Source organism: Cajanus cajan, chromosome 11 (genome assembly GCF_000230855.2).
Source record: "Cajanus cajan strain Asha chromosome 11, NIPB_CcT2T_4, whole genome shotgun sequence".
NCBI lineage: Eukaryota > Viridiplantae > Streptophyta > Magnoliopsida > Fabales > Fabaceae > Cajanus > Cajanus cajan.
This window is the reverse complement of record NC_138527.1, coordinates 43,978,295-43,990,569: the sequence shown is the minus strand read 5'-3', so window position 1 is coordinate 43,990,569 and position 12,275 is coordinate 43,978,295. Positions and strand designations below refer to the sequence as shown.

The 12,275-nt window shown below is 29.7% G+C and overlaps 1 protein-coding gene across 1 annotated transcript; it reads right to left on the bottom strand.

Moving 5' to 3' along the window:
• Positions 1–4,874: 4,874 nt before the first annotated feature.
• LOC109800714 (hydroxyproline O-galactosyltransferase HPGT1) lies at positions 4,875–10,330 on the bottom strand. The gene is made up of 12 exons (XM_020361556.3): positions 9,791–10,330; positions 9,633–9,696; positions 9,377–9,426; positions 9,068–9,261; positions 8,502–8,565; positions 8,366–8,438; positions 7,908–8,031; positions 7,434–7,521; positions 7,284–7,334; positions 6,280–6,351; positions 6,073–6,185; positions 4,875–5,259 (listed from the first exon to the last, which is right to left on the bottom strand). Exons 1-12 carry the CDS (start codon positions 9,901–9,903, stop codon positions 5,237–5,239), a joined length of 1,029 nt encoding a protein of 342 aa, XP_020217145.1. The 5' UTR covers positions 9,904–10,330; the 3' UTR covers positions 4,875–5,236.
• Positions 10,331–12,275: the final 1,945 nt, after the last annotated feature.

Here is a 12,275-nt window from a genome sequence, read left to right as displayed (position 1 = left end):
AACAAAATACTATAATAAAAAAAGACAACTATTTACAACACTCTTTAACCATAACCATTAATTCATGGACAAGTATAATTAAATAGAGTAGGTTACAATTCACGTGTAATCAATGCATTAATAATTAATAGAGTAGATTGCAGTTCAACAGTCTTAAAAATACAAAAAAAGATAAAAGATAAAATATGAAATTAAATAATAAATATTTTTAAAAAAACTAAAATATCAATAATTTTCTTAAATCTCGTGCAAAATCTTGAACGAGTAAGAAAACAAAAACGGAGAGAATACATTGGATCACGGTGAGAGAGGAAATAAATCATCATATTAATGGTCCTTAGTACTCAAAATTCACAGCTACCAACAGTTCCCTATATAGCCTAGGGAAACACAAATTTTCCTGTCATAGCTATGTTTTATAGCACAAATAATTTGATTTCAGTTGTAAATATTTTTACCATTTTAATTTAAAGTTATACGTGTGATTTTCTAATTCATATATTAACTATGTGTAATTTTTTTTCTTCTATTTTTGTGTGTAGTGCTATTTTTTTTTGTTCAAAAGTTTAATTTCTCTATATTCTCAAAGTAAAAAAATTTACTCTATCATTTAATAAAAAGCATTTCAATCATATTTTTTTTAAAATTTATTATTTGTGAATAATTGATTAAATTTCATAATTTAATGTATGTTAATAAATTACAATTTAAATATCGAATAAATTTCTCAACTAAATATCGAATATGATCTAATTAATTAATATAAGCTATATAAATGGACTTAAATGATTAAAACAGAAAAATACTAACAAAAATTAATATAGTCTAATAATAAAAACAATGAAAAATGCATGGATTAACCCACTAAATTTATGGGTTAGGCAAAAAGAGTTGAAAAAACTCCTCAATTAAATGAACCATATATTACAAGGCTTAAATTTTATGAGAATTACGCTTTTTTTCTTCTTCTCAACGATGTGAATTACACGTTAATTTAACTCCTATATAAAATATGAACAATTATTTTATATGAAAATGTTTTTATAGACTATTTTTAATGAAAAGATTTATAAATTTTATTTATTATAATGATATATGAATTAAATTTTAATATTTTTAAAATAAATTATCAATAAATAAAAATATATTATACTACGATATAAATTATTTATTATAAATTTTAAATCTAATTTATATATTTAAAAATATATTTATTCAAATTTTAAATATAATTTATATATTCAAACATAATATATATTTATATATATGATTTATTTTCAATTTTAGTTATATATAATAAATATTTAATATGTGCATTTTACATGTTAAAAAAATTAATAAAAAAATGTTATTTGTTAAATACTTTTCTTAACCATTACACGAATCATTGATGTCTGTTAAATTTTATTTTAAATATTTTTTAAAAAATTCAATTGATATTTATTTGTTACTAAATAAGACTAACATGTGACCGAGATTATCGTATTATAGTGTTGTATCAAACTTGGCCTGATTTCACTAGTTCTATATCTTAAACATTATACTTAGATTTGTGGGCACCTCGTGAGGTTGAGTGGTGCTGAATTTGAATTTTTTAAAATAGAATCCTATGTTTAAGTTTTATAGATGGAAAAAAACACAGTGATGAAAGAAAAATATAGGAAGTCAGATTATGTTAGAAGATGACTGTACGACTCCTGGATCAGGTCTCATTTTGGGCCACTCAATTCTCAATTCTCAGCCCACTTGGAATATGAAGGAGTATTGGACCTTTGCGTGTTGGGCCACACCAGAACAGGAATATTACTGTATGTCATTGTTTACATGAAATAATATCACCGATTCACCATTTTGTTCTTTTGCTCGTCAATAATCTACTGTGCATGGCTATCGTTTCATATAAACAAGATAGCTTAAGATATGGGAGGTGAATTATGAAGGAGTAAGCTTTTCCAGGTAAAGGTCGTTGTCCAGAAGAAAGAGAGATAATTTGTCAGAAATGGAATGTATTAAATCTTCATTAATATAGTTATGCTAAAGACGAAGAGAGGTATACTTGCTTGCGTCTATGTATATATAAATTGTATGTCTATATTATTTTATCTTTTAAATAATAATAAGAGACTGAAAGTGCGATTATTTTTATGATGGCATCTGATCACAAATTGTTAGAACGATAATTCTACTAATTTCAACAATAATTACTTTAAAAATTATATTTATTCTAATAATAATTTTTTTTAGACTAATAAGGTTTGGAAGTTGATGTCTAATAATAATAGTGGTGAAATTTAAACTTATATATAACTTGTTGCACTTCATTATGCTAATCTAACTGTTTGCATATTTTGCTCATGTATAAGTTATTAGCTAATAAATATGTATGGAGAGAGGTGTATTTCATATATTATTAAATCATATTCAAATTCAAATAAATAATTTTATCAAAAAGGATAAATTATAATTATAAATTTAGCTTAAGATAAAATAATGTTTTGTCTATTTTTTAAGTTTGATTAAAGTTTTTTTTCTTATTACGAGTTTTCTCTAGTTCACTAAATTAAAGACTAATCTCACATGTAATAATGTGATCATCGTTGACCCAAGTTTATATTTAAAATAAAGATTGAACATGAAATTTTCTATCAAATAAGTCATCTTTACAATGTACGAGTTCATGATGCCTATGCCAAGCTATGAGATTTGCTAAAGTTAGTTCTACATTAGGCCATTCTTTTATATAATCATAGAATTAATTTTGAATTATTAAATTTAAAATAAAAAAACAATAAATTATTTTTTTCCTTTATACTTTTCAATTTCTTAACTATGTATTTTTTTAATACCTTTTTATGTTACTTAATTCACCCAAAGTTTAAGTTAAAGTGAAAATCTTAAATTGTCATATAGTTTTAACTATGTTTATAATATTATTCACTTTAATCCAAATTTAAGAGAGTTCCAAACTGCAAGGAAACGTAGTCTAATTTATCTATAAAAAAAAAAGTTGTATTTGATAATAACATTTTACTTTTTTTAGAAGAAATAATTTTTGTATAATAATGTAACATTTAGTTTAAGTATAAATATAAATGTGTAGTTGTAAACAATGTGAATTACATTCTCATAATAATAAAATTTATTTATTTATTTTTTACTTTTATTAAAATTCATGTCTGCTCGTGATATAATTAATTTTAAATAACAATAGATTTTCCAAACATATTATATTACAAAATAATTATAGGAAGCATCACATAACTTTCTCGCCAAACAAACTTATTATGCTAAATATCACTTCCATACCTTTTTAATAGTTGTTTAAAGTTTTTAAACAAAAATAAAAAATGTAATATTTTATTTTCCAGTTTTCACAAAATAATTTTCAAATTTTCTGTTATACCTCTTTTCATTTTTACTCCACAATAAATATATTAATCATGTATAAATTAATAAAAAATAGTAGAAATTAACAGTATAACTAGAAAAAAAATAGTAATTAATGTTGTTTTAAATTTTGAAAATGATATAAAAAAATGAGAACTTTCTAAAAAAAAACAAATAAAAAGAAAGTAGTAATAAATGGAGGGTCCGGAAGAATTGAATTATGAAATAGGTTAGTTAAATGAAAAAGTGATATACCGAATGCCTGAAGGGGTCGTAAGCATTCCTCAAGACGAAATCTATGATCATGGGTATGACTAGTTTTAAATTAGGCTAATAAACATTTATAAGCAAAAAGATTATTGGTTTAAAACCGAGGAAGGAAGGGATTTATGGTATCTATGTAGACGCGTTGAAGTTGAAAGGTTTCAAGTCACAACGCCTGGCGTGGACTATGCAATACCAGAATTAACGACCCAGTTACGTGACAAATCAGAATATGGCCCTTTCAAACCCCCAAGAGATTAGACGTGAGCCTAAACTTTCCAGTTCGAAAGAAGTTAGTGAATTGCGTGGAACATGCAATGCAAATAATACCTTATGGTCACCAGCTAGGCCTGTTAGTGTTGGAAGGGAGAATTCCGCAGTCAGTCATAAAGCAAAAAGTGCAAAACATAAAATAGTGACTAGACCATTGGTTTTGTTGCATCTACACATGAAATGGAACATCTTTTCACTTCGCAAATTTACACATGGATACGAAGAAGAGCAAAGATGAGAATGGAAGGAAGAGAGCTATAGGGAGAATGGGGCACCTTATCCTTCAGAATAGTCGACGCAATTTGCCTAGTTAACGTGCATGAGTGTGATCGAAAAATGAATAAGGAAATTAAAAAATAAAAACGGACAAATGAATATTTTTTTATGAGTAAATGAACTAATGAATATGATTGCACGCAGCTAGACCGATTAATTAACAAACCTTAAACCGAAAACTTGTGTCCAGCGTGCAAGATAGTCCAAAAGCGCCGGCCATGTTAGAGAAACCTATCATATGATTACAGTTGCTATTCATCTAATTAAAATATACTATACTTTTTTTTTAACAAAATTATAGCATGCTTCGAAATAAAATATTTTAAATTTATAATAATAATTTTCAAATGTTAAATATATTGTACTACTTTACGACCAATTAATAATTTTCTCATTTTGAACGACGAAATAGAAGTAAAATTGAAGATATCAGACTCGGTAATAGAATTTGTTGCCTAATAAAATAACATGAGATTGGTTTTGAATTTCGATTAGCTAGACTTTGTAACTTATGCTTCGTAAGTTTTTTCTATGACAAAACTCCCCATCAGATACGTAAATGAAAGTGTCCTCTTAAATAATTTTAAATTTTTAGAGGAACTTCCCGGAAGTTGCTTCCAACAACTGCCATTAACCAGAATAGTTCCTGGTATACGGGGAAATGCTTCCTATAATTAAGTTGCTATGAAATTCTCATTCATTTATCCCATGTGGTAAAAATGTATAGTTTATGGGCGAGAGCTATTTATATTACATGATTAATTGGGGAAGGAACAGTTTCTTAAAATCAGACAACCATGATGCCAATTTCTCAATACCTTTTAATATTCTGAGGAGAGCACTGAGCACGCAAGTATCTATTGTCACAGAGGCATAGCTCCTAACTGAGAAACCAACAGCTCCCCGCATTAAAGTGGAAGTATCAACTACTGGTTGAAATTATCATAACAGAAAATCATCTGTGACAAAAATGATGATGGAGGAAGTAAAAGATTTGTGTCTTCCGTATGTCACTTTAATTGTCAGTGAAAAGTCGTCATACTGCTGCACAAATTGCTCCTGAAAGATGGGAAGAGAACTATATATAATAGTTATTCATTTAAATCGAACTATGCAAAACTGTAAATGACTAACAGTGTTTGTTTTTAAGTTTTGACTCGATCTAACAAGACAAAGCTTCTTGGCCGTGAGATGTTTGAAAGTTGTGACAACTATAAATCGAGCACACTAAATTCCTCACCTTTTGTCTGCGTGAATATGCTAATTCTCTTTTGCTAATGAAAAAATATAAAAACTAATATTTGCCCCATTCCAGCCTAAAAGCCTGTTACCTAGGATCAAGATTAGTACTACTTCATAACAGTAAAGTTAATACACGTCTAATATCATTTGTTTAATTATGATCCTGTAAGCTTTGTCGTATTAAATCTGAATTCATTAGAATTATCTGATTTTAAAAAGTCCAATTGCTAATTTGTAACAACAGTGCTACTATCTCGATAAAAACCAACTAAAACTTGCCTATAAAATAGTACTGTATTTTTTTTTGGGTACAATAATGATAGAGATTTAAACTCTTTTACTTCGTTCAAACTACTTATTAGATCGCCCACCGTTAATCCACTACTGATGGCTAAAGTAGTAAGGTTAGCTAACTGTGATTTGCACAAACATCATAATTTTATAATGATTCCCAAAAAGGTGACAAACCAGGGATTATTTCAGTCTTATAGCACAACTAGGCCAATGTGTGTAACATTATTATTCATACGACGAGTCATTATCCAAACCATAATTCATAATGAATAAGGTGGCCTAACCATATAAATTGCAAGTGTGTACATGTGAGAGAGAGGGTCGAAAGAAATTGACCTGGGGACCAGGAGGAGCAGCAAAACTTTGTTTCATCAAGGTGATGGACATCAAGCCCAATAAACCATGATCCAGTGCTTACATCATCATGTGCATATGTACGAAGAATAAATCTGAAAAGTAAACATTTCATATTGATCTCGCATTCTAAGATGATAATTATTACAACCATTTTAAAACACATACACAAAAAAAGGAAAACAATACCTGTTTATTGAAATAAACTGAGCCAATGCTTTTGAAATGACATAGACCTCGCCAGAAGCATGTCGAAAGTATCTGAATCAAACAAGCATGAATATGAATGACAACAGAGAATGTCCAAGAGGGAGGAAAAAAAAAACAAATTCCAGATCTAATACCATGATTTAGACAGTATTTTTACAAGTGTTCTTGGATAAATTTTTAAAGAATGCTTTAATGTCATTTTTTTTATAGATTTTTTTAGAAACAGAGGAAAGTTCTAAAATAGTTTTTTAATGATTATTTTTAAAAAAAGAATCAAAGTCTTATAAAAAATTTAACTTATATTTTAAACACAATTATAACCATTAAAAAAATTCCATTCATCAAGAGTGTTGTTTGATACTCATGGATGCATCATTCTTGGTGGAAATTGTCGATGCTTAATTTTTATACAGACATAATCTAGTTTACTTAACAATCTATTTCTAACACTTTCTATTATTAGCAGAAATTTATTAGAACACACAAATTTAGATAAGTCTCATGTCTTATTTAACGAGTTTCCCTCTCGATTTAGTAACATAACTCACCAATTATTTCTTTTGATTATTCAGAAAGATTATAATGACAATAACAAGGTCGATCCTAAGTCTTCATCTATCCTAACTTCCCAACTACTAGGCCGGCTCTTATGATTCCACACACAAAAATTTATAATTTTTAATAAATTTTAGTTAATAATATAGAAAGTGTTTAAAAAAGAGTGTTACTAACATTTCTCTTGATCAAAATTCTACTGCAGCATAACAGCAATAAGCTCATCGAGGAATTCATATCATGGGAATAAAACATCTTTCAATAAGGATAAATTAAATGTCATCATACTGCCACTTTCAATAAAACATCATACTGCCACTTTCTTCCCAAAACGGTAATATCCCAGAAAGAACAATTTAAGCTTTATTATCAATATCCCATCATAACTGAAAATAAATAAAACGAACAGTTAAGTCTGTATTACTCACGATTTTCCGTCACCAAATTTCCACCAGTCTGGCTCATGCCATTTATGTGACCTATAAAATAAGATTCAGACAAAGTGAGACAAGAAGAAATTTTCTAATACCATAATAAACTATTCCTATTTCCCAATGAACCATTTTGACAATACTCACGGCTCAGAGACAACTTTGCCTGATCTCATACAACCAATATAAACACGGGGCTTGTCCAAATGAGAAGTTAGCACTCCTCCAAGGGCATCTATAGAAGAAATCATTCCAACAATCAGTGACACAAAAAAGAACCTACAACAGCTAATAATACTTGATCCAATTGGCTTTAATCAATGCCATCACTTCTGAATCATCACAACTTTCTAGGAATTCAAGAAATTAATCTAACTTTTGGGGTGGGGTTCCAGCTCATCAACAAATTATCGTACTAATTGTCTCCCTTGTTTGATTTTCATGAATGGAATGTTCTCCAGTCCCTCTGAAGTTATAGTGCAAACTGTGGAATATTATATATGATTTCTTCTCATTCTTAGAAACAGTCTTTTGCAAGCAGAAAACCTGATGTATATATATACTAGAGGTGCAGTGATGCGTTAGATTTTTCATCGCCAAACAGAATTAAGGACCACATACCAAGATTAACATAGACATCATCATCGACCTTAGCATAAAATTCAGCATCCCAGTTGTCCACTGCATAAATGAAGAATGATTTTATCTTTTTTGCTTTTTCTTCAGGTGCCTCCACTTGATTATCCTGTGAAGTTAATAAAGATAAATGACATCATCATGTTTGCTTGTTGCACGTATTCAACTATATGTATACAATTTCATGCCAAGCGTCTAAATATCAGCCAAGAGCCCATCACCACATCAGGTTCAATAGTCCACAAACAAGGCGTAAGAACAAATGTTTGGAGCCAAAGTATTATACACCAAGGCCATTTTTACAATGCAAAGTATATCTGCAATGCATGTGTCAGCTCGACATTCAGTCATAGACCATATAGTCACACGGGAGAAGTTATAATATCTGTATTTTCCCATCAAATATTGCTTGCATGAAACTATCATTATTAAAGCCAACATACAAGAATGATGAAGTCGTTGGTGTAACTGCCTTCTGTTTCAATCTCTTTGTCCAAATTGTCTCCACGATTGGCACTGCATCAAAATGTAAAAAGCCAATCATTTGCTAAAATTGAATCTGAACCAACAAAATTGTACCTTCTTCCTATTACAAATCGCACAACGATGCCTTTCTTATCAGCCAGTTTTCTCATAGATGTACCTGCAAATAGGGTATAAACAAGTTCTGAAAAGGATTCCATAGATTACACCAAAAAAGTTAAAAGACTAAAAGACAGAAGCTATATATATATATATATATATATATATAACCACAGACATAGGTAAAAAAATGTTAGAGAATAATGGATTGCTTGAAACTGAGAGTTGATCAACACAATACCTAACTGTTGAAACTTTTGAGTTATGATTTCACAAGGAATTCATCCTAAAGTCCATTTACTGGTCATATTTCATTCAGATACAATATTGGAAATGATAAAACAGAAGAAACACCCAACAGGCAAAACCAATAATGGAACACCTAATGAATAGTCATAATTATTCAGTAGTAGCTAATATCACAAAAAGCAGAAATCAAACAGCAAAGTTTAAGTCTAGCCTGAAATTATTTTTGGCAGATAGAAGGTGTTCCACTGAATGAGACTGAGAAAGCCAATATGCAGTAATGTTGCTAAAGGAAACCAAAACAACGAAAAAGGTACCTGTTGGCATCCAAGCCTTACGGATTGCATCTCGGTTCTTTTTTCGACCAAATGTTGTCATGACTCCTACAACTGAAAGTACCTTCTTTGTAGGATGCTTCCCATCATTTCCTGGCAAGTGTTTTGGAACAAAACCTTCCTGTCTAGCAGCTGCTACTTCTGTCTCAAGGGAAGCCAACTTCTTACGTTGTTCCCTGAAAATAAGGGAACAACAGCCTCACGTAACGATTATTCACAGTCAAGTTCAAATTCAGCAACCAAAATGGCAAAGTGACATTGACAAGGCTACAACAACTATAAGAAAATTACCTGCAGGCTATAACTTTAAGTGTATCATCAACAGAAACGGCAGATTGACCCTGAAATCGTACAAACTATACTGCCTCATCGATATCCTAAGATTACAGCTAAAAATAAAAAATAAACACACCTGCAATCGCGCACAAACGAGGCATTGTACTCGTACAGTTCACAATAACAGAAAATTCTAGTGTCAAAACACGTATATGCTATGCAACGTATAACATGACTGCACTAACTTTAATGAAGAAAACTAACACCATACCTGACCAGTTCTTTTCTCAAGCTCTTCAATTAAATATGTCCTGCTTTCCGCATCCTGCCATAGCCTGCGCATCACACAATAATACATGAAAAATTCGAAACGCAATCCGAAATTGAAACATCAAAGAGAGATGATAAGTAAGAGAAAAACTAACGAACCTGCCAGCAACGTAAATGGTAGCCATAGTAGCAACCATGGCAAGCATGAGAGCAGAAACGCGTGATCCAAAAGAGTCACCATATAGCCGGCTTTGTGATCCCCGGCTACGCATTTCTTGTTGTTGAAACTCTCATCTAAGTGTAGATCCGGGGAGAATGAGTGTTCTATAAAGTTGGAGATTGAAGTTTCGATTCCGAGACAAAAGGAGGAGTAAATGGATGTTTAAGAAGCGAAGATAACTGCTTGGTTGGGCCTTGATGTTTCGAGTTTGAGCTGTGAATACGACTTTGTAACCGTTTTTAATTTCAGGGTTCATGTATCTGCCTTTTCGGTTTCAGGTTTCAATGGAGGTACCTGAAAGCTGAGCCTGACATGAAGATTGAAGAACCACTTTCGGATACGTATAATAATAAATTAATACAATGCTGATTGCAAGAGAAAAATATAATGTAACCAGAATCACAAAGGGCGTACGATAGCCTCGCTCGATTAACAAATTTGCTTCCTTTTTTTCTACACTGGGTTTTATCATTCTATGTGTGACCCAACGGGCACTGCACTAGTGCACTATATCACATTCGTTTAAATTGAAAAAAACTGTAAAAAGGAAGAAAAAATATTAAAGCTGCTTTTTTTTCCTTTTCATTTTAACTCCAATAAGTTATTGCAGAAAAATATTTAATTTAAAAAAACAATTTAAACGAACACATGTAAAAAAAAATGAAAACGCCTCACTTTATTTAAAAAAAAATGGTTCTATAAGGAAAAAAAATATTATATTTATATTTAAAGGTGATTTCTTGTTTATATATATATATATATATATATATATATATAACTATGACATTTATTAATAAGTATCACAAAAGATTTTTAGTTTATAAGTTTTAGAGTACCTTTCCTACATGTTAAGATATAAAATGGGAAGAACAATGTAAGATAATTATTTAAACTACATAATAATTTTTAACTTGTACCTTATTTGATGAACAACGGATAATATATAATGACTTATCATAATCATTATACTTATGAATTGCTGTTAACAGTAAAAAAAACTATCACTATTTAAGATTAATACATAATTAGTTCATGTGTTTATAAAAGAGATTCATTAATATAATAAAAGTTGCATGATAAATTTATAATATAAAACTATATATAGGGGAATGCTAATATACTCCCATCTACTTTTTAGTGGGAGTATATTAGCAATTTACGCCTAAATTTTAGGACAAAAAAATCACTTATTTGTTTTGATTTGATTAATTTGTATAAAGGATATTATAGTAATTTAATTTAATTTTAAATGAAAATAAAATATTTTCTCTCTTTTATTAACTTTATTCTCTAAGGCATTTCTCTCTCTTATTAAATTCTTTCTCCTACTCATTTCTCTTTCCTATTAAATTCTTTCTCTAAATTATTTATCCCTCTCCTATTAAATTTCTTCTTTAACTCATTTCTTTCTCATCTCTCATGATGTCACCCCCCTCTCTCTAAACAAATAAAAACTAATTAATAGAAAAAATTAATGAATTGGATAGTGAAATTAGTAAGAGAGAAAAAATATTTTATTTTCATTTTAAATTAAATTAAATTACTATAATATCCTTTGTACGAATTAACCAAATCAAAAGAAATGAGTGATTTTTTTGTCCTAAAATTTTGGTGTAGGTTGCTAACATACTCCCGCTAAAAAATAGGTGGGAGTATATTAGCATTCCCCTATATATATATATATATATGTGTGTGTGTGTACACAATGATCCAAAAAACTAGGTAAGTCAAAAATAAAACATCTCGTGGCTCACAACAATTTCAATACAAATCACCTCAACATGACATCAATATAACCTTACAACAATAAGCAATTCAATTACATATGAACTTCATATCTCACAATATCAATGTCATTCAACATATCCTCAACCAATAGTACAAACAATCTCAAACCACATAACATCGTATGCATGCACCTCAATTAATGGATTGTCGGCCATTCATTTGTGTAGATCTCCTACAACACATGAGCAGTCTAAGTGTATTAATTATAGTGAACCAACTCAAATATTTTCACGCATTGCACGTCTACTAGATCAACAATTAAATTAGAATATCAATCTCTATCATCTAATTTTTCGGATGTTGTCACTTAAACTAGGAAAGTTCAGTATCACCGTCAAGTATACCATAACTTGAGGGTGGGTTTACCATGATATTGACATACATTAACCAACTTCTTTATGGATTACAATCCAACTAACTATCCTTGCGATACCATGCACCTTTAGTGGTTAGTTAAGGGTTATAGCTCTTGACTTCATACATTACTTCAACATTAGCTAAGGATATAAAGGAAACTCACAAATTCACTCTAAGAGTGTAACACCTACTTAAGGAGTGTTTTTCAACAACTAACCTCCTAGAGTGACACACCAATATCCTCACAATTGGATATTTGACTTTTAAAAACATCATATC